This window comes from Anomalospiza imberbis, chromosome 1 (genome assembly GCF_031753505.1).
Source record: "Anomalospiza imberbis isolate Cuckoo-Finch-1a 21T00152 chromosome 1, ASM3175350v1, whole genome shotgun sequence".
In the NCBI taxonomy this organism is placed as follows: domain Eukaryota; kingdom Metazoa; phylum Chordata; class Aves; order Passeriformes; family Viduidae; genus Anomalospiza; species Anomalospiza imberbis.
In genome coordinates this window covers 124836846-124862988 of record NC_089681.1, presented here as the reverse complement: position 1 = coordinate 124862988, position 26143 = coordinate 124836846, and the positions used below count along the sequence as shown (strand labels likewise).

General features: G+C 38.9%; 1 protein-coding gene across 2 annotated transcripts; it reads left to right on the top strand.

The window, feature by feature from the left end:
- The first annotated feature begins 1776 nt into the window (after positions 1–1776).
- TMEM106B (transmembrane protein 106B) lies at positions 1777–13417 on the top strand. 2 transcript variants are annotated; one of them, XM_068210165.1, is made up of 8 exons: positions 1777–1898; positions 4988–5209; positions 7881–7944; positions 9244–9403; positions 10190–10330; positions 10432–10481; positions 12019–12072; positions 12809–13417. In XM_068210165.1, exons 2-8 carry the CDS (start codon positions 4990–4992, stop codon positions 12945–12947), a joined length of 828 nt encoding a protein of 275 aa, XP_068066266.1. In that variant the 5' UTR covers positions 1777–1898; positions 4988–4989; the 3' UTR covers positions 12948–13417. The 2 variants fall into 2 exon arrangements, with proteins under 2 accessions (XP_068066266.1, XP_068066258.1); XM_068210157.1 differs by lacking the exon at positions 1777–1898 and adding an exon at positions 4220–4308.
- The last annotated feature ends 12726 nt before the right edge of the window (positions 13418–26143 follow it).

Sequence of the window (26143 nt, the reverse complement as noted above, 5' to 3'; positions counted from 1 at the left end):
AAACTCCATATTGATCCTGAGCATGCCAGGCACCTGTTCAATGTATCTGACACATATGGTTTTGTAGTTAAGAACTCACAAAATACCATGGTCAATCTTGCTGTATAATGGATATGTCAGGGGCCTCAAACAGTGATTGGACAAAGGGTCAGGACGGTATCTACCAGAAGGACATGGAATATGCCAGCTTTTGCCAATATTGCCAAGAGCTTCACCATGATAAGCTAGATAAGTAGAGCCAAGCCAGCTGCAATGCATTACTTGAGCTGGATAATGAAAACTAGAGACTACTGCAAGCCAAGACTTCTAAAACTCCCAGAAAACACCAAGAAGTTCCAAGGAAAATGAGAATAAATGGGCTGTCATTAGCCTGGTTATAAATAAATGAAGATTTTTTTTTCTCTAAGCACGTGCCTGGTTGGGAAAAAGTTCTTTTCTGTGCTGATCATATGCTGGTCCCACTACCAGGTGCTGTGCACACTACAGGCACGGCTGTACTGCAGATGGCCTCAGAGCTGCACCTGCTTTGGGTGACTGCTGGAGGCAGCCTGTCTCGCCCCAGCCTCTGGAGCAGCCTGGCACCATGCCCCAGCCTCATGATCACCCCAAGCAGTCACAAGAACCTTTCTTCCTCATTCTCTCCTTCGAACCCTGGCCCTGTGCTTGTCCTTGCACTGCAATATGTGGTGTGAATCACAGAATTACCCGCAGCCTGATTCATTCCTGCAGCTGGGTCGAGGTTCCCAAACCAGGCAGAGCTTCTTCCTGCTTTCCTTCTGAGCTGTGTCCCCTCTGCACAGATCTCATCCCTTTGGTGCTCACGCATCCCCACAGAGTTGTCTAGAGCATTTCCAAAGACAGCGGGCAATGGTTTTTGTGAACAAGAGGCAGACCCATGAAGAGAAGGGATCACAACTTACTTCCAAAGCACCTCATCTTGCTCTGGCAAATGGCTGGGAGAACATCTCATGCCCATGCCCTGGATAAACATCTGCTGTACAAGCAACATTGTATAATGTGCTGCGAGTGATGAAAGCACACTGCACTCTCTTTTTCTGACCTGCCACCGCTTTGCTTTGCTCTCACGAGGATCTCCTTTCTCCCACAGCACAAGGGGGCGAGGAACTTCCGCCAGAGCTACCAAAGAGGACACAGAAAATAGCATGGTGCCACAAGGTACCATGAAGTTGAGGACAGAAGGAGGGGGCGGCTCGTAGCTGTGGGCAGCATGGCAAACTAGCAACAGGACGAGAGGACATGGGTTTAACCTGACCGCTGGGTTCGGTTGGACATTAGGAAGAATTTCTACACAGAATGGGTGATTAGGCTTTGGAATGGACTGCCCTGGAAGGTGGTGGAGTTACTGTCCTTGGAAGTGTTTAAGGAAAGACTGGTCGTGACCCTTGGTGTGTTGGTCTAGTAAGACATGGTGGTTCAATCATAGATTAGACTCGACAACCTTAGAGGTCTTTTCCAATCTAGGTGATTCTGTTATGAGGATTCTGAACCACGGCTGACAGGAAACCCGGGATGGAATCCTGCTCTTTCCCCTTTAGACCCTCTGCCGCAAAGCGGGGATGCGCGACCTCCCTATTTTCCTTTCCCCGACCCTTGATCCCACTTCTGGATACGGGATCGCCGCACACCCCTCGGGACGGCGCCATACGTGCCATGCCCGACCCTTGGGCCAACTGAGCTCAGGCCCGGCCCGAGCAGCCAGGAGAGCAGCGCGCAGCCGGCTCCGCCCGCCGCCGGGCGGGATGGGCCCGGCTCCGCCCCGCGGCTGCGCACACGCGCGATCCGGGGCTCGGCGCCGGCCGCTGCGTCGCTCCCGGAGCCTTCGGTCCTGCCGCTGTGCCGTGCCCGGCCCGGCCCGGCCCGCGGAGCCCGCGCCGCAGGTGGGGACGAAGGGCGCTCCCGCGGCGGGCGGGGGCTGCGGGGCGCTGGCGGAGCTGCGCGCCGGGCGGGGGTCGCCGCGGCCGCCCCTGGGCCTCGGCGGGGCCTGGGCAGGCCCGCGGCGGGGCGGGGGACTGGGCTGGCCTTGCCTTGCCCTGCCTTGCCCCTGCCCCTGCCCCTGCCCCGGGACGGCTCCTGCGTCGAGACCCCAAGCCAAGCGGGGACCGGGGTCCGGCCGGGCAGCGCAGCAGCAGCCGAGCTCGCCGGGCCTTGGTCCAAGGCTGCCGGCTGTAAACTTCGCCATGTTTGTGAGAGCAGCTAGCGCTGATGGACGAGAAAATCCCTAAACCCCAGGATTTTTGACTCCTTTAATTTGGCAGCGCCCGCCTTAGCGCTCAGGCAGTTCCGAGGCGTGGGTCTGTAAAGGCGTCGGGAAAGGCAGCGCTGGTCGTGCCCACCCGAGCTGGACAAGCCTGTGGCTGCTAAGTCACTGCCTTACCCTGCCGCGTCCCCTGCTTTGGAGGAGTTTGCGATGTTCGCGGTTAAGGCGCAGATGATGGGGTATACGGTGGTTGCGATTTGAAATCTTATGCTGTATTGAAAAAGAAGTAGGTTGGTAATTTCAAGTTTATATGTTTGCATATAAAGAGTAAGAACATCAACCTAACTTGCTGGAGAAGTATAACAATTTAGTTTGACTCTATGAAGTTTCACTGAGTTCATAAACAAAGTTCTAGTCTTGCATGTAGCTCAGGATGTGGTGGTTCAGTCTGTCTTGTGACACTGCGTTTTGTCCATGTACCATTGTGCTGCAGTACGCAGAAAGTTGAAGGGTGCGATCATAAACAAAAGCCGCTTGTCACATTTTTAATTTACTGAACCCATTTTAACAAACTGAATTCATGGAAACCCCAGCTAAGTCCAAGGGGAATGTAACATCAGTTGCAAGGGAGACTGCTGCAGAGCTGTTCATGAAGTAGGATTTCTGCCTTTGGTGACAGTATGGAAGCTGTGACATATGGAGATGTTATATTTTCAGAGTTGCTACTGTTTAGCCTCTAAGTGCTGAATAAAAAATCAACATGTTTTTGATTTGTGGTCAACTGTAATAAGGTTCAGGCTTGGCTGGGGGAAAAAACGTGTTGGTGAATCCAATTTTGCTTGAAGATGGTTCTGTTTTTTCCTGTTTGCGAACTGAGTCGTTTCTCCCTAGTCTCTGTCACCATTAAATTCAGTTATTGAAGCTCAAGTACAGTTGGCATTGAAGGATGCACCTGCATTAGTACTTTAATTCAAATAAAGGATGTGCTCTTGAAGGAAGTTCCTAGTCATCCTTGCCTACTGCACTTTGGTTCATGACAGTGAATAGTGTGATCATGGAGTGTGTGAACTTCTCCTTCTGGAAGAAGCTAAAACTAGAAGGTGCACTTCAGTTGTCAGTGGGTGTTGAATGAACTGGTGGCAGAACAGCATGATCCCTAAGCTTTCAGATTTGTAATTGTGACAGCTATTGCCTAAGCTGCAAGATTCAAGTTCAGTAGCTTGAAGGCTGTAGGTCAGCTGCAAGGAGAAAAGTAAACAAAAACCCCATGTGAAATAATTGCCAACAGTGTCAGCAGCTTTTTCAGGATTTTTTGTTTTTCAATAGCTCAGTAGTTTTAATTTTCAATTCAACAATTTCCATTATTGGATGGCTCCCAAACTTAGAATTGTTTAAAAAGTGCTGTAGTAGCAGAAGGGTAAATAGCTTTCCTGCTTGTAAGGGTTTAATGACATAAGTGGAAAAAATAATCCTGCATATTTGCTGGGGCAGTAACAGGGACTAGTTGGCATTTGTTGACTTACTTTCCTTCTCCCACATTCACCTAGCCTTTGTGGCAATGTAATGAATTAGTGTTGTGTTTGCATTGCCATCAGTATTGAGATATTTCTGTTCTGTCTTCAGTAGTTGGTTCAAAATATTCTGACTTAATTACTTCTTTTAATCTTCCTCTTAGGGCTTTATTTTAGTGAACCAGCATGATAATTCCTAGCTGCCATTCTAAAAATACCTCTTAATGGACAAAAAAAAAATCCCATGGAGTTTTGCATATTCTTTTTTAATCAGTTAATTAATTGATTAATCAATCAATTTTAATCAATTTTATTCCTAAAAAATTGATGAATTGAATGACTCTGTCTCTGTGTGTTAAGTAACTAAAATGGGTTATGTGGATAGGCTGAACAACTCGGTGCCATTGCTGTAGAGGAGATTTTTCTCTTGGAGATTTTTTCCCACGTGTTGCAAACTGGGGAGGTTTCTGCTTACTGCACTTTTTTACAACTTTAGTTTCAAATGTTATGTGCTTCAAGGTATTTTCAGTGTCATGGCTGAAAAGCTACAGTAATGAGGAAAAATTAAAATACACCTAGGTAACAAAAATGTTTTTGTTAGTGATACTCTTTTTTTAAACAAGTCTTTATAAATGCTGTGTATTGGCAGCTGCTATGTTTAAGTAACTCCCATTTTTCACTTGACTTCCCTGTGAACTAGTCCTCTTTTGAATTAAAGGGAATCATCAGTTTAAATACCAGGTGATCTGTATTTTTAGCTTGGAAACTAACAGCCAATCCTATGTTCTCAAAACAAGTCGAGGCTAAAAAAATTACTAAAATTGGATCTGTCGTGTGTGTAGAATTTACTCAGAATTGCAAAATTGCTTTCTATGGCCCAGTGTTGATTTTTTTTTATAATACAAAGATTAGTGTGTTGTGTTAAAGCCTGTACAGTAACAAGCCTTTGGAAGAGCTGTTGCAGCTTTTGCCTGCAGTTATACTGTACTAACTTTAAAGCCTCTCATTGATCCCCTTTCAACCTGTGCATATTGGAGAATCTGAACAAAGCTCCCAGTTAATTCAGGTTCTTTACAGTTTGGAATTGACTCCAGCTTGACATGGCCTTAGTGCTTTGCAGGTCTTAAGGGATCTGAACAAAGGAGAACTGAGTCTTGTCAGACTGTGGCCACACACTAACAGTTACTTGGTGCAGAGAAATAAATGCAAGCCATGTTTGAATCATTCTTCCTGCAAACATCCTTCTGACTTTTTTTAGACATGGGAAAATCACTTTCTCACCTGCCTATGCATACATGCAAGGAAGATGGCTATGATGGAAGCTCAGTGTCTGATAACGTGAGGAATGGTTTAGTTCACTCGGAAGTGCACAATGAAGACAGCAGATGTGGAGATGTGTCACAGTTTCCCTATGTGGAATTTACAGGAAGAGACAGTGTCACCTGCCCAACCTGCCAGGGAACAGGAAGAATTCCACGAGGTAAGTTTCCTTGTTTATTATTTTTATTTCTTTTCTTAACCTGTAAATTTACATCATAACCATGTGCAATTGTAATAATTTGTAACAAATTGCTTTTCAAGTCAAGATAAAATTTTCTCATCTTTTTGGCTTTTTATTAGCACAAAGCATTTTGTTACACTAGATGAGTGTAACAAATTGGGTCAGCTGTTACACCTGGCCTGTTACAACTTGGATCTCCTTGTCTCTACAATGCAACTGTTTCTTCCTCCTCAGCTTTGAACCCACACATAACCATAGCTCTTGCAAGTTTAATTAGCAAACCTTTAGTTTCATGGCATTTTATTGTATCTTTTTTTAACTACTATTTTAAACTATTTGAATCAATACTTAACTGCAAAAATGGCAAATACAGAGATGGAAAAGTATACCTGGGCTGCAACACTTCTTCCCTGATTTATAGTGATTTTTTTTGCCCTCTCTGCTGCCAGTGTCCTTCGTTTTCATTTTTCCTGCTTTTGTCCCACTGGTGCTTGCTAGGTGGATAACTCCAGCTTGGAGCTGAAAATATGGGTTCTTTGGCTGCCTTGGGAAGGAGTAGGCTACAAAGCATTAGTTTCATACCTAACTGTTTTGTTTGCTTTGCCCTTGTCCTTTGCCTTTCCTCTTGGTAAAACATGCTCCTTTGTTATGCTTCTGTCCTAAATGATAAGCTACCTAAATATTTATAAAAAGACCTGTGAAAGGAGAACATGGGATATCTGAAACTGGGTCGAAGGAGGGCCAAGTGGGCCAAGGCTCAGCCTTTTGCTTCAGCTGTAAGATTTTCCCTTTGACTGGGGAATAGCTGATGACATGATTTCATGTTTGAGTTTTCCTTTACCAGACCTCTTATCCACTACAGATTATTGGGTGTAAAGCCTCTTGGAACTGATTTTCACCAGCAGCTCAGGCAACTTGAGTGATGTCTGTGCCATGTTGTGCTTCGGTGAGATTGGGGTATGACACAGTTCACAAACACTTGCATCTCACCTTTGTAGAAGGACCAGGGAGCATAGAATATCTCAGTGCTTTGAAATACCATAGGAGATCTGTGTTTTAGCTGTTAAACTTTCTACTACAACGTATTCTTGGAATACCTCTGAATTCAGCAAATTTCACACCTGGAAAAGCTATGAAACTAAAAATTACCTTAGCCAGAAAGGGTAAAAAAGTTTGTTCTGTTAACTTGAAATGCTTTAAATACTTGTTAATATCAATCGAGCGTTTTACTCAAAGTGCAGAAATAGCAGGATTCCAATGTTCAAAAGCTTCTTATTTTCACTGTAGAATCCTTGGATCTAATACTTAAATAAATGTTAGTTAATTATTTTATTAAAGATTTTGCAGTAACTATAAAAACATGCTCATTGTCTATGCATTGTAATGAAATAATGTGGTTAAACTTAGAACTTAAAATGAGTTATTAGAGCTAAGAGGATTGTGTTTGTAATCATTCCTTAGTATTTTAGAGGAGAAAAAATGTCACGTTTGGAGGTCATTTGAGGGGAGAGGGGAAAAATTAAGAATAACATCATGACTAGTAAGACTATAATTGATACATGATATGATGGCTAAACTATAATAAATCTATTAAATTATGTTTTGTTACTTGGACAACTTTAGCTTTTAGTATGATGTATGAAAGGAGGACGTGATGCTTCACTGATGTAGAGATGAAAATGTGTTTTAAATTGGTAGAGGCTTTTTAGAAGGTTGATGTTTTGCATGCTGCTGTATGCTTGGCTAGCACGTTTTGCTTAGCTTAGTGATTCAGCATGGAATCATTGCCAAGCACTTGATTAGTTAAGTGATGATCAAATTCTGCATTTGGCTTAAAAATTGCAGATTTGACTTGGCCTTGAGGCCTCTGTTCTCATACAGTTCCACAACAAATAGCAAAAGCTCTACTGGCAGATGTAGTACACGTATTTTCAACTACTCCTCTGTGCATGCGCTCTTTAGTTCTGCTGTTAAGATACCCCCTATAAAAATTCTGTCCAGTGACATAACTCTCATGGAGAAATTAAAGTAGATAGTTATTTTGACTTCCAGGGTGTTGTAGCTCAGTAACACCATGATAAATTGTACTCCTGATTTCCAGAATGCAGTGTATGCATAGCTTGTGTTGCCCAGATCACCTGTATTGTTAGCTTTGGTGGTTTCTGTTTGGGCTTGTTGTTTGTTGGCATTTTTTAACCAAACCTGACCTCTGCTTTTTCACAAGAGTGCATGCAGAATGCCTCCTGGATCAGTTCTTACTGCTCAAGCTTCTGAATGTTTTGTCCCATGAGTTCATATGGTCTGGCATAAATAGCTCAGAGCTGTTCTGCATCTCTTTTTCTCCAGGAAGTGGTGCCAGAAGCAGTACTGCCTCTGGTCATGTGTGCAGCACAGAGGCAGAATTTATTGCTGTTTTGGTCCTCGTGGACTTGGTGTTTTTTCATCTTGATGTTGCGTAAGCCATGCTCTGTTTCAGAAAGTGACATCAGCTACAGTGGCATTCGACCTGGGTCCTTATCTGGAATGTAAATGTTTATCTTTAGTGTTTATTCTTTGATGCCACTAAGTTGTAACGGTTACTCTTTGTTTAAAAGAGCTGCAACAATGCTTATTCTTTGTTTAAATTCTGAAAGGGTGTTTTTGTTTCCAGGGCAGGAAAATCAGCTGGTAGCCTTAATTCCATACAGTGATCAGAGACTGAGGCCAAGAAGAACGTAAGTCAATAGCTGTTTGTGATACCTGAATCTACAGTTAATTATTCTCTTCTAGTTAAAATTCAGCAATTCAAATGAGATAGTAATAAGAAGAATCAAGCAAAAAATCACTGGAATGCGTTCTTGCATTCATTATTGGAAAAACAGGGCTTGTGGGTAATATCAGCCTTAACCTCTAACTCTTGGTGAGTTATTTATTAACAGGTGTGCATACTTCCATCACAATACATCTTAGCTAAGTACAAAGCTGAGGAATACTGTATGACCTATTCATGTTTACAGTAATGATGTATGTCTTAATCTCTGTAACATCCTAATTGATCTAAGCAGATACATCTTCACTGTTAGAGTTTGAGTTAATTGGTAGCATCTTAAGAGCCACTACTACAAAATAAGTCACCTTAAATTAATTTGTAACATTCTGATTTTTGCAGCTAGAAAAATCAACAACTTATGATACAGCATATTTAATTTTTTTTTCTAGGATCTACTTGGGGGGTTCACTGCAATACTCTTCTTTTTCTGTCATGTTTTCATTTTTACTTCATTTTTTTAATGTTTTGATATTTTTGAAGTAAACAGAAATGAGTGCCAGGTAAAAGAAATATATTAGTTTCACATAATACTATTTTGGATAATATATCTGATGTAATGGTAGTGCACATATGAAACATATTACTTTGGTGTTCAAATCTTGACAAAATTGAAGCTGAAGTAGATCCTTTTATTTGTGGAGGGTTTTTTTTATTATCTCTCACACCACTACCACCACCCCACCCTCCTATGCACGCGTGCACACACACACAGAGCCACACCCACACAAACACACTGTTTTCTATTAGCTGGGTTGTGAATTTCCTGCTCCTTAGCTGAAGTCCTAACACTTTCCCTGGAAGTTGGGATTCTCTGTCATAAGAGCTTTATTTTGTGTTCTGGGTGTTTTTTGTGAGACTTCCACAAAATGATGGAAGTTGTGCTATAAATAAATGTTAAGAGGAAGTGAATTTGTTTCAAAGAATATAAATATTTACCTCTTCCATTTCCCTTTGGCAGTTACAAATGGTGGGATAACCACATGATTTGAAGTGTGATTTCTGATATTTACGCAAGAGTAACAGCTGTTTAAGACATAGCTGTGAAGTGCAGCATAGGTTTTTTTTCCATTTTTAGAAGCTAATGGCAGCTAGAAATAGACTGAATTAATTGTATTGACTAGTCCTGCTCCTTATCACTTAAAATAGCATGTCACTGTTTTTTAATGTGCTTTTGACTCTGAATTGTGTTTTTTTTTCCCTCCAGAAAGCTCTATGTGACTGCTTCTGTAACTGTGTGTTTACTGCTCTCTGGGCTGGCTGTATTTTTCTTGTTTCCTCGCTCGATTGATGTTCAGTACATTGGTGTGAAGTCAGTATATGTCACTTATGAACAGGAAAGGCGGATAATCTATCTAAATATTACGGTAAGTCTGACTTTCTGGGTGTTTGTAATGCATGAATACAATAGGAGCTTCTGCTTTGAGAGTTTAATGTACGTAGAAACTGTGGTCTGGCTGAAAAGCTTAGTTGGTGCCTTAAGAACTAGAGTCAGTGACCAGTTTGAAAAATGTAACTGAGCCTGCTGTGGCTGGTTCCTGTAGCTATAGCTAATAGAGATGTAGTTTCAAACTGACACTGGGTATTCTGTTTTTTAAGGGAACAGTAACTTTGCCGTTCTCATTGTTACTTTTGGAATATGTCTGAAGTGTAGTGTGTGTATGTAGGAATGCTATTTGCTACTGCCCTGATATTATGCCTCTGTCAGAATTGGTGTTGAGGAAAAATACTTTCTTATCCACCTTAAAACTTATAGGAGGTTTTCCCAGATAGTTCTTGATTTCTTCATACAGGTTTGCCTAAAGACTTTTGGTAGAGTTCTTCATTTTAAATAAAGCAAAGCTGCTATGGGAGAAAGAGGTCCTTTGATAGCTAAATTTCCTGGAAGGAATAATTGAGGATAGGAAGGAAATGCAGGATTTGAAGTGGAGGGCTGTTACCAGGAAAGTTGTGCAGAAGTTTGTGTTACTCAATATATTCACTAAACAAACTCAGAAGTGATGGTGACCCTACTCCTCTCTGCAGTCCTCACAGGCAGGAAAATCTACTTGCAGAATTTCTGATATTGCTGTCTCATGTACGAGATTCAAAATACTTGCTTATCGAGATACACAGAATGGATAGCTGTTACTGTTTTGTGGGGTTTTTTTCAGAACACACTTAATATAACGAATAACAACTACTACTCTGTTGAAGTGGCAAATATCACAGCCCAAGTTCAGTTTTCAAAAACCGTTATTGGCAAAGCACGGTTAAACAACATCACCAACATTGGTCCGCTGGATATGAAACAGGTAAGTAGCTTAGGCTTTCAAAGTTAAACATGTGTTAATCTTCATATATAAATCTACTTACTGGTGTTTTCATTGTTTTTTTTATTGTGGTTTTCTTTTAGATTGATTATATGGTGCCCACAGTCATACAAGATGAAATGAGCTACATGTAGTAAGTGTACTCACTTGTAAATATCACATGGATCTTTTAAAAAGTTGCAGTGCTGTTAAAAAACAACTTTTTCCAAAGTTAGCAGGAATCTGTTTGGAAAGATGCTGGGGCATTTTCTTTAAGTTTAGTAGTACTGGAAGATAGATAAACCACAATTGCTCGATTAGCATGTAGTGGCTTTCTGTACCTGCCTAGAAGCCTTTTAAATGGTATCTCCGTTTCAGTATTTTAGGCCTTGGCACTAGTTAGAACTGCTGCTTTAGGGATGAGAGTGCAGTTGTGTTCCCCTAACAAATTCTCTAGCAACTTTCCCACAACTTTCTCTGCAATAGAAGGAAATTTGTGTTTCGTGGTATGCAAATTAGAGGCTTGTCTTCACATGTTGTGTATATAATGGTGAGCAGTGTTTACAGCCTGCCCTTTGAGTGGTTTTATTCATAGCTTCTGAAAATACATTTGTCCAACAGACTGTTCCCTCATTATATCTTGGTCACAAACCCCAATTTTGGTTCTCTTACACTGAAATCAAGATTGAACAGAAAAAGTTAACTATTGAGTCTTGAGGTCTGTGTGCTGTTCTAGTGATGCCAGCTGCTTTGGGGTGGGAGAAAACCTTGTTGCTTTGAATTGTTGAAATAAAGTGAAATAGGTGTGTAACACTGAGAGGCACAAACTTCAAAAGAAAATGTTGAACCTCTCACCTTTTAAAAAAGTATATAAGGTAGCTTTATGTAAACACTGAATATTGTGAATCTGCTCATACTTTGGATGCATGAGGAATAAATAAACTTCATAAATAGGCTTCATAGAACTCAGGATAATGTTGTATTTTCTTAAAATTTGGATAAGCTGAGTTCACTTGTTGCTTATATTTTATTTTTGTTGGTTCAGGAGGAAAGAATGACAAAGGCATGCAGATATTGTCGGTGGCTGCCAAGAAATCTTACTGCACTGCTCACATGCTTTTCATTCTAGAGCTGATAAATACCTGACCAAGAGCAATGATTTAAGAATTAGGGATTAAAAGTATGCACTTAAATAGTGCTCTTTAAACTGGTATGTAGACATGTGTCAGAAAATGTAAGTCTGAAAAGGTTATCTTGCAAGAGAACAATAACCTTGACTTTGGAATCTCTGTATGTTGGTTAAAGGTTACTTGGCATAATATAGAAGTGGATGAGTGCAAAAACAAAGGTGACAAAGTGATACTGACAGGCTTTAAATGTAGTGGCTCAGGTTTACCTTGGTTAGCTTCTGGAAGATGGAATGAACGCTTTCTGGGGACACTTGTGTTGGCAAGCATTACATGAAAGCAAACACATGTGAAGACAGTACTTGTGAAAATAAGATTGTGTATGTAGAAGTGGGTCCAGGTGAGCATACAGTCACTGGCAAATGATTCTGTTGCCCTTGACAGCAGCTCTGTAGTCTGTATACAGACAGCAGGATTTCCAGTTGAAACTAGAAGTCTTGATTTTCAGATAATTACCCTGGAAAACTTTGATGTGAATCTAACAATTGTTATTCTCTTTTGCAGTGACTTCTGTACTTTACCATCTATCAAAGTACATAACATAGTAGTGATGATGCAGTAAGTATGGTAGTCTTCCTATGTGTGAGAAACAATTTCAGAAGCCATGTAATTCTCATTAAAATAATATTCAAATACTTGATCCTGGAGTCTTTGCATCATAGATAAAATGAAGTCAACTTGCTTTTTAGTGTAGTAGCTTTATAGTTACAGAAAGTAAACTGTCTTTTGACAGGTTCTGGTGGTGTAAAGACTGGATTGTTACTGTATCTGCTGTGCAGCTGGGCTGTAGCCATGGAGCTACTAATGTCTCAAAAACTTTAAAATTACTTTGTGTATCAGCCACTGTTCAAAACTCACTGAGAATTTTGATCTTGAAGGAGTTCATGGTTTTAGTACTCTGCCAGAGACTGCTTTGTGACAGTGCTTTTTTGTGACTTTGCATAAATTTCAGAATGGTGGGGTCTTTTGTTGGTGAGAGACTGGGGCGTATCTTTAGAGTAGATACAGCATGGCTTGTAGTTTAAGCCTTAAGGCTTAAGGCTTTCTTATCACAAACAAGAAATATTATTTGTAGTAATAAACATTACAAGTAAATCTCAGCTTTAGCATCTTTAGGAGAAGGAACCAGATGTCTCTCATGTGGTAAAAATCTATAATGGTAAACCAGTAACGTTCTTAAATTTATTTAGAACATATTTTGTTCCAAAACCTTTTCCTTAATAACCCTAGTAATATAAACACAGTGATTTTTAGACTAGGAAACTCAAAATCTCTTCTCTTCTGTCTTTTTAAGAGTGACGGTGACAACCTCGTACTTAGGCCACCCTGAGCAAATATCCCAGGAGAGATACCAGTATGTGGACTGTGGAGGAAACACGACCTACCAGCTGGGCCAGTCAGAATATTTAAATGTCCTTCAGCCTCCACAGTAAAAGCACCTGTAGGTTGGTGTGGAATGACTGCAGTTGGTGCTTGCAGAGATCCTTTGGATAGAACTGGTGTTCCATGGAGTGGAGAGTACATGCGATGTACATCATAGCAAACATGGAAATCAGTACACTTTAGATGCAAGGAGGGAAAGGTGCAAATTGTAAATAGGTGCACTTGTTAAATGTTGTGTTTTCCCCTTCAGTTTGCTTTCTGTTACTGTAAGCACTTCTGTCAAGTTGTGTGGTGGGGGGGAGAGGGAGAATATCAGATTCTTGAACAGAGCTGGGACTTTTCCTTACAGTGTGGTACATCAACTTAGAGTAACTGTGTGTATGTCTGTGTTTAGGTGAAATGTGTCACTAATGAGCATTTTTAAAAAGTAATACTCATAAATTTTCAGTTTATTCTTCAGTTCTTGATATTTGACTATTGAAAATGCAATGTTACTACTTAAATAACGAGATTACTTTGAGGTGTCTGGGTATGAAATTTCTATTAGTAACCCAGTGGCAGTAGCTCTTTATTTTGGGATTCTACACTTTATTTGCTATCCATGGTTAGAGGTGACATGCAGAATATGAAAGCCAGGAAAGCTCTCTTGGATGACACTATAGTTGAATGGGCAGAATCTGGCACCTTTTCATTCATATTCCCTCTTGCTACCTCTGGAATGTTATAAGGAGAATATATTTTGTTGGATTTAAAGCTGGGTTTAAAAACTAAACAAGAAACAACCCCCACAACAATTACTGACAAAGGAAAAATGCACGACTCTAGAAAATAAACAAGACTTTACCAGTCTGTTTTTTAGTAAGCTTTTTAGAACAGGTATTAAAATCAAGATTGCGCAGTTGGAACTAGGTGGGAAGCTTTGAGCATGGGTTTGGAGAGCTTGGTGTAAATTTTTGTGAATTTTTACTGTTTTAATATATTATGTACCTAAGCAACTTTTAAGTGTTAATATGTTGGGTTGTGTTTATTTCTTGCGCAGGCTCAGTAAAGCAAATGCAGTAGTTATCTGTACCTCCAGAGCACTTAACGGTCACATCAAAGATATGTAAGGGAACATGAAGAAATTCTTTCTGTAGGAGTAAATGCTGATGTAATTGTGAGATTACTGACTGACAGCACAAAATAGTTTCTGTAGCACAGTTTGCACATGCGAATTTCTGGGGTAGTTGTCAATCATGATGATTACAAACTTTGGATCCAAAGTTGTTTGACTCGTGAAGGCTGACTGTTCTGAGGGCTAACTTTTTAATTAGTTAGATCAGGATTGTTTTATTTCTGAATTATGTGAGATGCAGCTGTAAGAAGGTACTATTGAGACTGTTGCATTGTAATGAATAATGTATTTTTTTAAATGGGTATTACTGTTTTTGTGCTGCCTATCTCCTGGAAATAAGCTACACAAAATGAATTGGCAATAAACACAATAGAAAAAGGCTTCTGAGTAACTTGCCACTAACGACCTCTGATGCTCCAGTACTTCAGTGAAGATACATGTCTACATTATTCTCTTCTTTGCTGGCCTCCCTTAGATGGACCTAAGGGGGTGGGTGGGGAAAAAATGTGGGTGATGTAAGACTGATTTAAGAGTTGTTAAGTAACCATAATAACCCCCCCCTCCTCTATGTGAATTGCTATGAGCACTTACTCTAGAGTCTGTGAAAACCTTTGGAACCTCAATTGTCATATAGCTGTTGTCATATAGTTGTTGATAAGATGAAGACTTCGTCTTTTGCCTTTAGAGAACTTCTGTAACTAGAATAGTCAATTGAGATGACTTATTGTAGTTATATTCTGAGGATTATTCTTAATTTTGGGCCCTTAAAAGTAATCATTCTTTATTACAGCTTACAGTCATGAGGGACACTTGTCCACAGCTGACTCACCTTTCTAGAGTTTAGATGAGGTTCAGTCCTGTAGCTGCTAAAATGCATTTATAAGCTTGTCTGATAGCCTGAAAAGATACAGGTGATAACTAAAGACCAGAAGAGTGGGGAGGTGGCTAGAAGCAGAAAGGTAAACTCATGATACCTCTTGTATAAAGGTATGCTAATAATGGCAAGTAGGGAGCGAATTCTGGTTTAAATAATATCAGAACTAAAGTCTGCCAGCAAGTGACACAGGCTCTTTTCCTCTAGGCTTAAATATTTACATACTGGAGTGTAGTTTTTGTTTGGGGGTTGTTGTTTGTGGTTTTTGAAATAGAAAAAGGAGAAAACAGCTGTAGGCAGATAGTTATATTGATTTAAACCAAATTTTTCTTCCAAGGATGAAAAGTAATCTAAAATAACTGGAATCGCACAATGATCAAATTATTTGGTGACAGTAATGAATGCTGCTTTTGCACAAGCATGGCAGGGGGTAAGTTAACTTTATGCAATGTTGAGACTCAAACTGGCTTTTGAAATTTTGGTGGACATGCTGAGCAAAATCAATACTTAAATCTGTGGTTCTTAACCTTGCATGAAGTGCTTGGCATTCTCTGATTTAAGTTGAAGAATTGCGTGGAGTTACTCTTTCCATGTATGTGTTGGAAGAAAGAGGATAAAACTCAGTTTTTTTCCTTTAGGATAGCTAAACATCAATTTGTGATAGACTTACTGAATGATGAAGAGTTCTCATCTTAAGAAACAAACTGTGGGTTAAAAATCCTATTGAATTCTCAAATTAAGTCACTAATGAGAGAATAAAAGGCTTAAGGCTCCAAGTGCTTGTATTCCCTTGCACAACTGTCAGCATATTACTAACCAAATAAGGCAAGTATTTCAAGTCATCTACTGATTTTAATATATGATCCCATCAGATAAACAGGTAAACATCTGTGTGAATATTTAACTTGTACTTGCTTTATGTGACCAATTTTGGAAACATGCTAAGGGAGCAAGGGAACTCACTATTAGCTTATATAACTTTGTAAACAAGGTGTCAGTATAGAACCACGTGCTAGACCTTTTGTTCTTCACATTTATTTTATCTCAATCTTAAAATAAAAAAGGCAAACCTTTCATTTCAGTTGTAAATCAATAAATATTATTCTCTCCAGAAAGCTGACTTGAAAAAATATTTTTTTTCTTGGTTTTTCTTATGTGTGTCTTCTGAAGTGATTCATATTTCACTTGTAACTTCCTCTGGTCATCAAACACTCTCAAATACTTTATACTGGTATTTCAGTGTGCTTATTTCTAGTAGAATTCTTTTCACTTGACTACTTTGTAGCAATTCCTTTACCAAAACCTGTTGCACTTTAAAATGGAAGCTCTGTTAGTAATTTCTTAAAACAGTAAGATATAGTCCAGATGTTGCACTGTAATGGCACTATTGAAAATCAGCTTAATGTATTATGTGTAACTATAAAATTTCAAAATTTTAACTGAATTAAGTATGGAACACTTAAATGCATAAGCATGTTGACTATTTGACTGTTGGAGAACAAAGTTACTGTATATTTCAAATACACTGCTTTGAAAATAAAAGAGTGAAGAAATAACCATCCAAGAGCCAAACCATCAAAGATCTAACCATCAAATATCTATTTGGAGAGATTTAAAGGGAAGCACTCTTGTTAAAAGATGAAATACCTGACTTTCCTGAATTCCTGGTGTGGGAAAAAGCCTGTAGAAGTTCATTCATAATTTCTTTACTCATCTCAATGTCATAGGGATGGTTGCTTAATTCCCAATCTTTTGTGAAGACAAACCATAAGTATCTTTTTCCTCCTCAACATTAAGAACTTTGAAGTTCTTAATGCACTTCTGGTGTGTGCATGACCTTGATATTAACATTGTAGTGTTTATGTTTTGCAGCCTGATGTTGGCAGATTTGAGTACATGTTTTAGTTGAGTTTGCTTCAAATTGTCCTTGAAGTTCTGCAAGTGAATATATTCTTTCATAGTAGTGCATTGCAAACATGCCTGGGCATTTTAGCATGTGGTTTAGAAAGGGAACCATTTAAACACCAAACCTAAGTGCTTGGATTTAACCATGAGGGTCTTTAACCTGACTGAAGTGTTGTGCCCTCATGATGGAAAGGATGGTGCGTGGAGTGGTATGAGAGATATTTCTATATTCAGAAAATGTTAAAAGAGAAATAGTGCTATTTCATATTCAGCATTTAAGGTTTCCCCTTGTTCTTTCCTTTTTTTTGAGGGGTGGTTGTTGTGGTTTTGTTTTTCTTCCACCCCCTCCAATCTATAGCAAGACATCTGTCTGTTCCCAGACGGCACCTTCTGAAATGGGTGACTTGTCCCAGAGTTGGGCAGCTGCAGGAAGCTTCACGTCAGCTGAAATGCACTTGTAGAGTTAAGAGATTAAAAAGACCAGCAATGGTACCTCTAAGAACTAAATTTTTTACTTGCCTGTCTAACAAAATGTCGCAACCCTAGTAATGCTTCCAGGCTTTCCACTACTGAAAGGGAAGGATAAATAATGCAAGTGCAACCTATTTCCTTCAGCAATGGACTACTTGTAACCAGCAAAATATTTGTTAGTGATGGCCCTGGTCATGACCAAAACGTCGTTTTTTTCATTTGGCCCAGTAAAGGAGAAATAGGTCCCAGACAAAAGATTGCAAAATTGAGAGCAATTATTTAGCAGTGGCAAACTGCCAGTGTTTGTTCCACTTCAGAAGTCATCTTCCTGCTTTATGTTTAGCTCAGGAATTCTGATCATTACCATAGGGTTATTTTGGGGTAGTTCTACCTACAGCTTTTGTCATGTAAATCTGCTTTTCCATGGGTAGGCAGGCCTGTTGGCCAGGAAAACCAGTCTGCATGGGATCTGCACACTTCATGTGGAGAGCCCTTCAGTCTAGTGGGAGACTGTTCAGTGGGAGTAACATCCTGATCCTCATACTCTCCTCCAGCCATCACAAGGGTCCTACAACTTGGATGCATGTGTTTCCTGGGTACTGAAACTGCTTTTGCTTTGCATGGGCAGGGATGTTTAGTACCACATGTGTAAGTGTATTATGGTGCCTGAGTATTTTGGGTCTGACTGACTGTGATTTAGTTCTTTTGTTTGATTTAAGGAAGTGAATTTAACTGCTGTTAACATCCAATGTACAGAGTGTGCATATAATAGCTTGAGATATGTATAGAAATACTAATGAGTGATAACTATTTTTGTAACTTCAAATGTTCTTGTAAGTGTTAGCAAACAATCTATCCAGTAAAGCATGATAAACACTCTAGAAGTCAAAGAGTATTTTGGAATGACTTGTAGGACACAGAAGCTATGTTAACCTAAGCTAACTGGGGCATAAGGGATCTTGTTATTCAGAGGTTCAAAATCTGGACCTAACTTCATTATGAATATGTTTCTAGACAGGATTGTTTGACTCAAAGAATGAAATTAAATTTTCTATTTAAAAAGCTTGGATCACGTATATATATTTTTTAACTGACTTAGTATTTTTCTCCCCTTTTTCTCTGTCTCTCACAAGCTTTCCTTCTATCTCACCATATTTTCCCACTAGCTTTCATGTATTTTCAAGTATATGACTTCAATTTTTGTAACTTGGCATTCCATGATGTGAAGACTTTGCAATCTACTTTTTTATACTATGTTTTATTGTGTTAAGTCTGTAATAAAATTGAGTATCTGAAAGCTGAACACCATATGTGAATGAATTAGTGTTGTCTCACTGAACTACTGAAGTAACTGAGTCCAAACTTGGGCTGTTGTGGTGGGTCAGTTCCTGCCACCAGGTGAGCCCCCACGCCATTGCTCGTGTGCTCTTCCCTCCCAGTAGGATGGTGGAAAGAACTGGGACAAAAGCAAGAAAACTTGGGTCAGGACGAAGACTTTTTAATACAAGAAGCAAAGCTGTGTTCACAAGCAAAAACAAAATAAGAAATTTATTTCCTTGCAGCAGGCAGGTGTTTACAATAGGAAGATATACCCATAACCCTGGTTAGCCTTCCTCTTTTTCCTGAGCTTTTATTGCTCTGCATGATCCCATATGGAATAGCCCTTTTGTCAGCTGGGAGCATCTGTCCTGCTGTGTCGTCTCCCAGCTTCTTGACCACTAACAGCCTAGGCCCTGCAGGTTTGGGGAGACACAAAGCGGGAAGAGGCAATGAAAAAGGAAACCTCTCGTGCTATGTGAACACTAGTCAGCATTAGCCAAAACATTGGTATGTTATCAGCACTGTTTTATCCACAAACCCAAAGCACAGAGCTGTATGGCTGGGATGCTATAATGAAAATTAACTCCATCCCAGACAGACCCAGTTATACCTATCTGCAAAGTTACTTTAACTAGCCATCATTGCTGAAAAAACCAAATCTTTAAAAACTGGGCAACAAATAACATGACTTTGGAACATTCAGAACATTCATAATACTCAAATGTTACAAATAGCCTTACACAGACGTTTTGCAACAACTTAGTGGGATATTTTTAATGTTTGTCTTGGAGAAAACTATTGGATATTCATGAGTGCTACACCTGTTTTCTGATTTGGATAATAAATGGTGGTCTTTGTGTGTAGAAGGTTTTTGTTTCAGCTTGTGGATCTCTTTAGAAAGGATTATTTTTTTAAACTAAGTTTAGGTGGGAAAATAACTACAGTCATGCTTGCTATTTTCTTTTTCATGGAGTCATTTTTCCATCCCAGAGTTGTCATAACCATTGTTACAATTGTTCAAGTCCTGTATGGAACACTGTAAATGGGAGAACAGCAACCTTTAAGGACTACTTTCCTTTGTTTAGATAAGAGCTTGAAGAGATGGAAAGATCTGGTTCTGTCTTGTTCTACTGATCTGGAGATGGATTGACAGAAATATATCTTTAATGGTGAACAGTTTTATTTGATCCAAAAATGTCAAACATGATTTGGATTCCTCTCCTGTGCTTTGTGGGGTTTTTTTTGTTGTTTTTTTTTTTTTTTTTTTTTTTTTTTTCCCCATTCAGATCAGATAGGGGACTACAAAGGTGAAATTCTACCAGGTAAATTTGAAATGCCACTTTGCTTGTCTGGAGAGTATAAAGAGCATTAAAAGTAAATAAATGCACTGACAGATGAGAATAGATTATCAAATATGAATTTGGACAATTTGAAAGACCCAGAAATTCTTTTTCTGGAACACCCAAAGCAGATGATTTTGAGATCTAGCTACGGAAAGATCTGACATCTTGAAATAGACTAGTTTCAAAGACCTAACTGACAGAACCTTCTGAAAGATTTTGAAGTTTCTCTGGCCGTCTGTACATTGCTTTCGTTTTACTTTTCAAAATTTCATAGAGATCTCAGCATAGCTGTGTAACTGAGTGCATACTTGGGATGTGGTTTTGGGATATGTTCACTTGAGAGTACTCTGGGTAGACTGATTATGAATGACACTGATTGCCTTACAGTGTAAAGGTGATGTCTATCTGGCAACTTAAGGAATACCAAATCACGCATTTAATTTTGCTAGAAATCTCTTGATGTCAGATGAGGTAAAGATCCTGCTACATTTCTATTGTGATCTTTTTTTTCTTTTTGTTTTTCTTCAGGAATCCTTGCTTCTTAAGCCTCAGAGCTGAGGTGTTTTTCCTGTGCATGGGTAGCAGGTGCCACACAGTTTAATGAGCTGTCATGGGCACTGTGGAGCTGACCTTGCTCCATAATGGAGCGGCTTTTTCATGAACCAGTGAATCACCTAATGCAGGAAAAGTAGAACTTGATTAAGGAGCTTTGGCATCACCGTAATGTAACATTTCACTGACTGCAGTTATGGATACCTGGAAGGTAATGATGTATGTCATACTTGAGAGGTTTTTAGGAAGTAATGCTTCTAGTAGTCCTAGCAATATAGTTGAGGTTGAGAAATGAAGGTAATTTGCCTCAGTCTGTCTTTTCTCATGACAATTATACCACAAGACTTTTATTCTGGTACTAGTCAGAGGAGTGATATAAGGGTTACCTATATAGGTGGTAATATCTAAAAAAGCAGGTAAAGACCTACTATGTTTTTCATGAGTTTTGGAGGCTTATATCCTACTAATAAATATTATTCCTTAATTATGAAGTCTGTCTCAAATAATTTATGTTTGTGCAATGTTAGTGGCTGTCTGCATTGAGATCCATACCCACAATAAACCTGTGACCAAAGTGTGTTTAAAGTTCCGTGTGTTTAAACATGTTGAGACAATCAATGCAACTATTTCACTTTCCACACTGACACTAAATTTGTGAGCTTTTCATCAAATATGCAACAAAATGCTAAAATAAGACTTAAAAGCCCAAAATATTGCTGCAGAATGTAGATTGTAAAACTCATGCTGTCTACAACTTTTGCTCACTGCCAATCCAGAGCTGGGGCACAGTTGTTATTTCCATGTCCCTTTTAATATACTACATGACCTGGCATGTCCCCTGAACAATTTATGATCAGGAGAGGATCCTGGCCTTCTTTAACATTTCTAACATCCTCTGTGGCATTCTGAGATCCAGCTCTTCAGTACTGGTAAATATTTTCAGGGGTCAGGGCTGAAATGTTGTTGCCTTGTAGACTTCCCAAAGGCCAGCAGTGTTCATGGAGGACCCAGCAGATTAAAGCCTTGCTTTGAGTCCTGAAAGCAAATTAAGCTGTTGTGTAAATATACCTGGTGTCTCGCTCCTGCAGATGGCTACCAAGATTGCCTTTGGTTTGCTCTCACTAAAAATGCAAAATAGCAGGACAGAAGGAAGCTAAGACTTGGAAAAAATAAAATGTGCTAATCTTATGTTGCATGCTGTCAACTACACTGTTTGATATGCTAATACTTGAAAAATCCTATTTAAACTGAAAGCTGGGCTTCTCAAACATGGGAGGGATTCAATTTCCTTCTCAAAAGAGCAGTAGAAAAGCTGAATACAACTCAAGGTTACTTAGTAACCTTGATGAGGCCAGCTAAACCCAGGGGAAGGTGTGTGCAGGGTCTTTGATTTAAAAAACTGAAAGAAGCCCCTTGGCATCTAAGACACCCCCTAAAAAACCCTAACAAACAAACAATCCCCCACTACTATTATTAACAATTTATTTGTATACATAACTATATATATATATCTATATAAATATATATAGATATATATATAATTTATAGTACAGTCTGAGGCAGCCTAGTTTTTATTGTGGGGGGAGGGATGAGTTGTAGTTTTTTTTTTAATATGGAGAACTCATGTGCCAACGTGATCGAGTGCTACTGCCTTCCCTCCACCAGTGATACCAGTAGCCTGCAGCATGTGCCAGTGGCAGCAACTTCCTTAGTGAGATGAGTGTAGTTCTGGTGATGCCTGAGGAGCTGAAAAGTGCTCTCTGAAGAAGTAAAGAGGGTTAAAAGTGTATTTCTGCTTCCAAGCCTTTCACTGCCCACCCCACTCCAGTATTTAAGCACAGCCAGGAGTAAAAATAACCTCCCGGAAAAGAGCGGGGCTGTCCTGGTTGAACTGTTCAGATGAAATGGACTTTCAATCTAATAAATCCAGTATATAACCTTCATTCTGAATGTGTGAAATACTCCCACTCAGAGGTCTATTTCGTATTTTAAAATGGAAGAGGTCTGAATATGTGTTAAATGAGCAGTGGAGAGAATCATGTTGATGCTGAGACATTTAATTTAGTGAAAGATCTTGAGCAACCTCTGTTTGTGTCTGTGTACCTGGATTTCCACAGACTCAAAAAATGGCAGATTGACCTTGCAAGGGCATCAGCTGCTTCTCTCAATACCCCTTGATGCAGAATTGCAGAAAGTGAGTCCACAGATCTGGAATGGCAGCAAGGGGCCCAGCATGTAAAGAATGAAGCAGTGAATTTAAGACCCCAGGCAGAAGAAAAGTTTTTGGAGAAGCTTTTCTACTACCGAGAAACATGTTTTAGTTATACAGTTATGAATTTCAAGATTACTTTAAAAGAGAGTCATATTTTAATTTCATGTAAATCAACATTACTTTGTATCCTACTGAAACCTTGACCCTTAGCTGCCTCTGATTTCAGTTGGTTTGAATTGCTGCAAGATCACTATAAATCTATGGAAGAGGATGGTACTGGCACAGCCATTGACACCATTATACCAACATGAATGTAGGTAGAATTGGATAAATGTCTGTTAGACACAGAGGTACTCTGTGAGATAGTATGTTCATCCTCTGGACTAGGAAAACACCATTAAGAGATGATCTTGGTTAAAAACTATAGCTGTAGACTCTGTCTCAGGGGCACATATGCTATTATTGAGACAGCTCCATGACCTTACTCCTCTGCATGTTTCCCTTCACAGTGTCAGAGAGATGGCTTTAAATCCATTTTGTATTAGAGAGTACTAATATGTAAATAATCTCTTTTTCATTGTGCAAATGTGTTTTCTTGGTGTAAATGTCTGATCCTGTTCTTCATGAGATGTCTTCATGAGTTACCTAAAGTATATAAAATCAATATGTAACATCAAAATGTAATTTTTGCTGCTGCGTAGGGAAGGAGATACAATTATACCTGCTCAGACTGTTAGAGTTTTACCACATGATCATCCTTAGATGGTGAGTTGTTAACAATACTTTGAGAAACCTATCCCAAATTCAGTCTCTAACATATGCCTGGGAAAATCTTATTTCTCAGACATGCATCCCTGAGTAATTTTTAGCACACTCACATAATAGACTTGAATTCTGTATGTAGTAATTTATTTAAAGTCGGTCATATCATACTGCTTAATGGCTTGGACCCAGCCTTCAAAACTAAGAAATTCCTGAATTCCCAGGCTCTTGAGTTGTGACCTTTAAAAAACAAACTGCCCTATTGTGAAAATGTGGATAGCCTTACTCCTTTCATTACAGAAAGACTGGTTAGGATGCAATATTTTCAAGAACTGCATCTTTATTATTAATGCAAATCAGAATATGAAAAACAATTTTCCTATTGTATGAACAAGACCATATTTGAGAGTTACATGTACCAGTGTATCTGGAGTGGCATCTATTTCTTGTAGACAAAAACTAGATACCTGTGCCAAAAAATAGCCTGGGGTGAATGAGTTATCTCTTCATAGTTGAGGGAGGGAAAACTCACTGGAAGGGTGTAAAAGTTTAATGTAACAACAAATGCAGTAATCATGTTTGTTAGTGTGTCAGATGTTCCTCCACAGTTTTTACATCTCTAAGGCACTACAGAACATCTCTGCAGCTGCAGAATATTTTTGCAGTGACCACGCAACAGATAAACTGGTATGGGCTTTTAGGTTGATGAGAATAGCATTTTGTTTAATTTTATTTCTTTTCTTGGTCTCCTGAACTATTTGAATAACAAATATTAACAGTATTACCTTACAGGGTAATCAGTGGAGCCTTCATCTGACAATGTAACACACTTAAAATTAGCTTCACTAAATACATTCCTGGCATTCCTGTTTTATTTTGGGAAAGTCTTCTGCAAAGCCTTTCTGTGCTACTGATGATGTGATACTGAAACGTAAGTGGGTGGAATCTCATGCATTACTGCTTCTGGATAACTGTTCAACACCAATAGTCCATGTATGTATGATTAACTATATCCAGCAATCCGGACTCCAATTCTTTGCCATTATATGTTCAGGAAAGTTTGGATCTGGATTGGCAGCTTCTGTTGTGAGGCTCCAGCAGATGTGGTCACATTGCCAGGCACTGTGGCCATGACCTCTGGTGAACTGCTGTAGTGCAGTACTGCAGGGGTTTTGTGTTGTTTTCCTTACCCAAGCCTGCCCATTTGAACTAACTACTTGTGAATTCTATGCTGAAAACTCACAGCAATAAATTTTGCCATTAGCATAAGACTGTTCATAAAAGGATCTTTTCAGATCTGTAAATTGAAGGATGAACAATACTTTGTGTTTTCTTTGTGATTATCATTTAGGTCAAGTAAACAAATTCTGCTCTGAAAAACATTCATATTCCACAATTGCTAAATAGTGATGTCATCAGTGTAGTTTGGAGCTGATCTTACAATTGATGATGTCACAGTAGATCTTTATTTCTGCTCATCACCACTAGTCATGTAGTGTTGCAACTTTAGCTTGAGATTAGTGAGCACTTTCACCGAATAACATTGAGTGTCCCTGTGAAAAAAGCATAAAAAATTACAAATATTGAATCCTTGTGTAACAAGCAAAGCATAGTCATAATTAGGTAAGATCTGGACATGTAAGTATGTGCAAAGTTATGGAAATGTTAAGCTGTAAAAAACAAAATCCTCTTAAATGGCAAATTAACATCTTTGGAGTTGATGCAATACATTGTGTATTAAGTGTGTTGGTGAATCCCATTGGAAAACAAAAAAGTTTAAAAAGTAAATTATATATATAATAAATATACTATACAATGTGTAATATATAACATATAAATAATGTTCACATACTTTATATAATCTATATTTTAGGTAATGCATGTAATATATACACACTCATAAAAAACCCCAATATGTGTGTATGCATATATATATATATGTGTGTGTGTGTGTCCCAGTAGAAATTATCAGGTAAGAAATACAAATGTGTTACTTTTGCTAGTACTTTACACTGAAATGCTGAATATATATTTGATAAACTGATAAAGTGGGTGGGTTTTTAAATATCCCCTGGACAGCAAATGAGATTTGCATTGGTGTTGTACCTTTCGAAATGAAATCATTCATTTCAAAGATGAATGAACACGCATCTCAGTGGACTTCTGGCTTTGTGCTTTGATCTTGGGCAGGAATATTGCTTCTCATGTAATAGATTTAGATTCTGTATTTCTCCATTTAGCAGATAGTGACAGGAAACAGTGGAACCTGCAGAAATTAAATTGTTCAAAGTAATCACTGTCAATGATTTTTTTTAGTTTGGTTAGCAAAACTAAAAAAAACCTCAAAAGGAAAATGAGCTCACTCATAACAAAACTGTCTGTATGCAGGTATCAGAGGGAGGAATGCTAAAGTAGATACAAAAATCAACTTTACAGCATTGTTTAGCTGTTTTTTTTCTCAGATTGAAAAGAATATTTCTGATTATTTTAGTAGAAATAAGTGTCATGTAGTAGGGATTTTTTTGTCATTGCCTGTTACATTGGTGTTTTCCTTGCCAGCTTAATCATTAAAAAAAAAAACAAAAAGAAATAATTTTAAGTAATTTCAAAATTAAATGTCCTTCTAATTAAATATTAAATGTGCCATGTATAAGGAAAGAAGTCATTCAAATGCAGCAAGAAGTAAAGTGTAA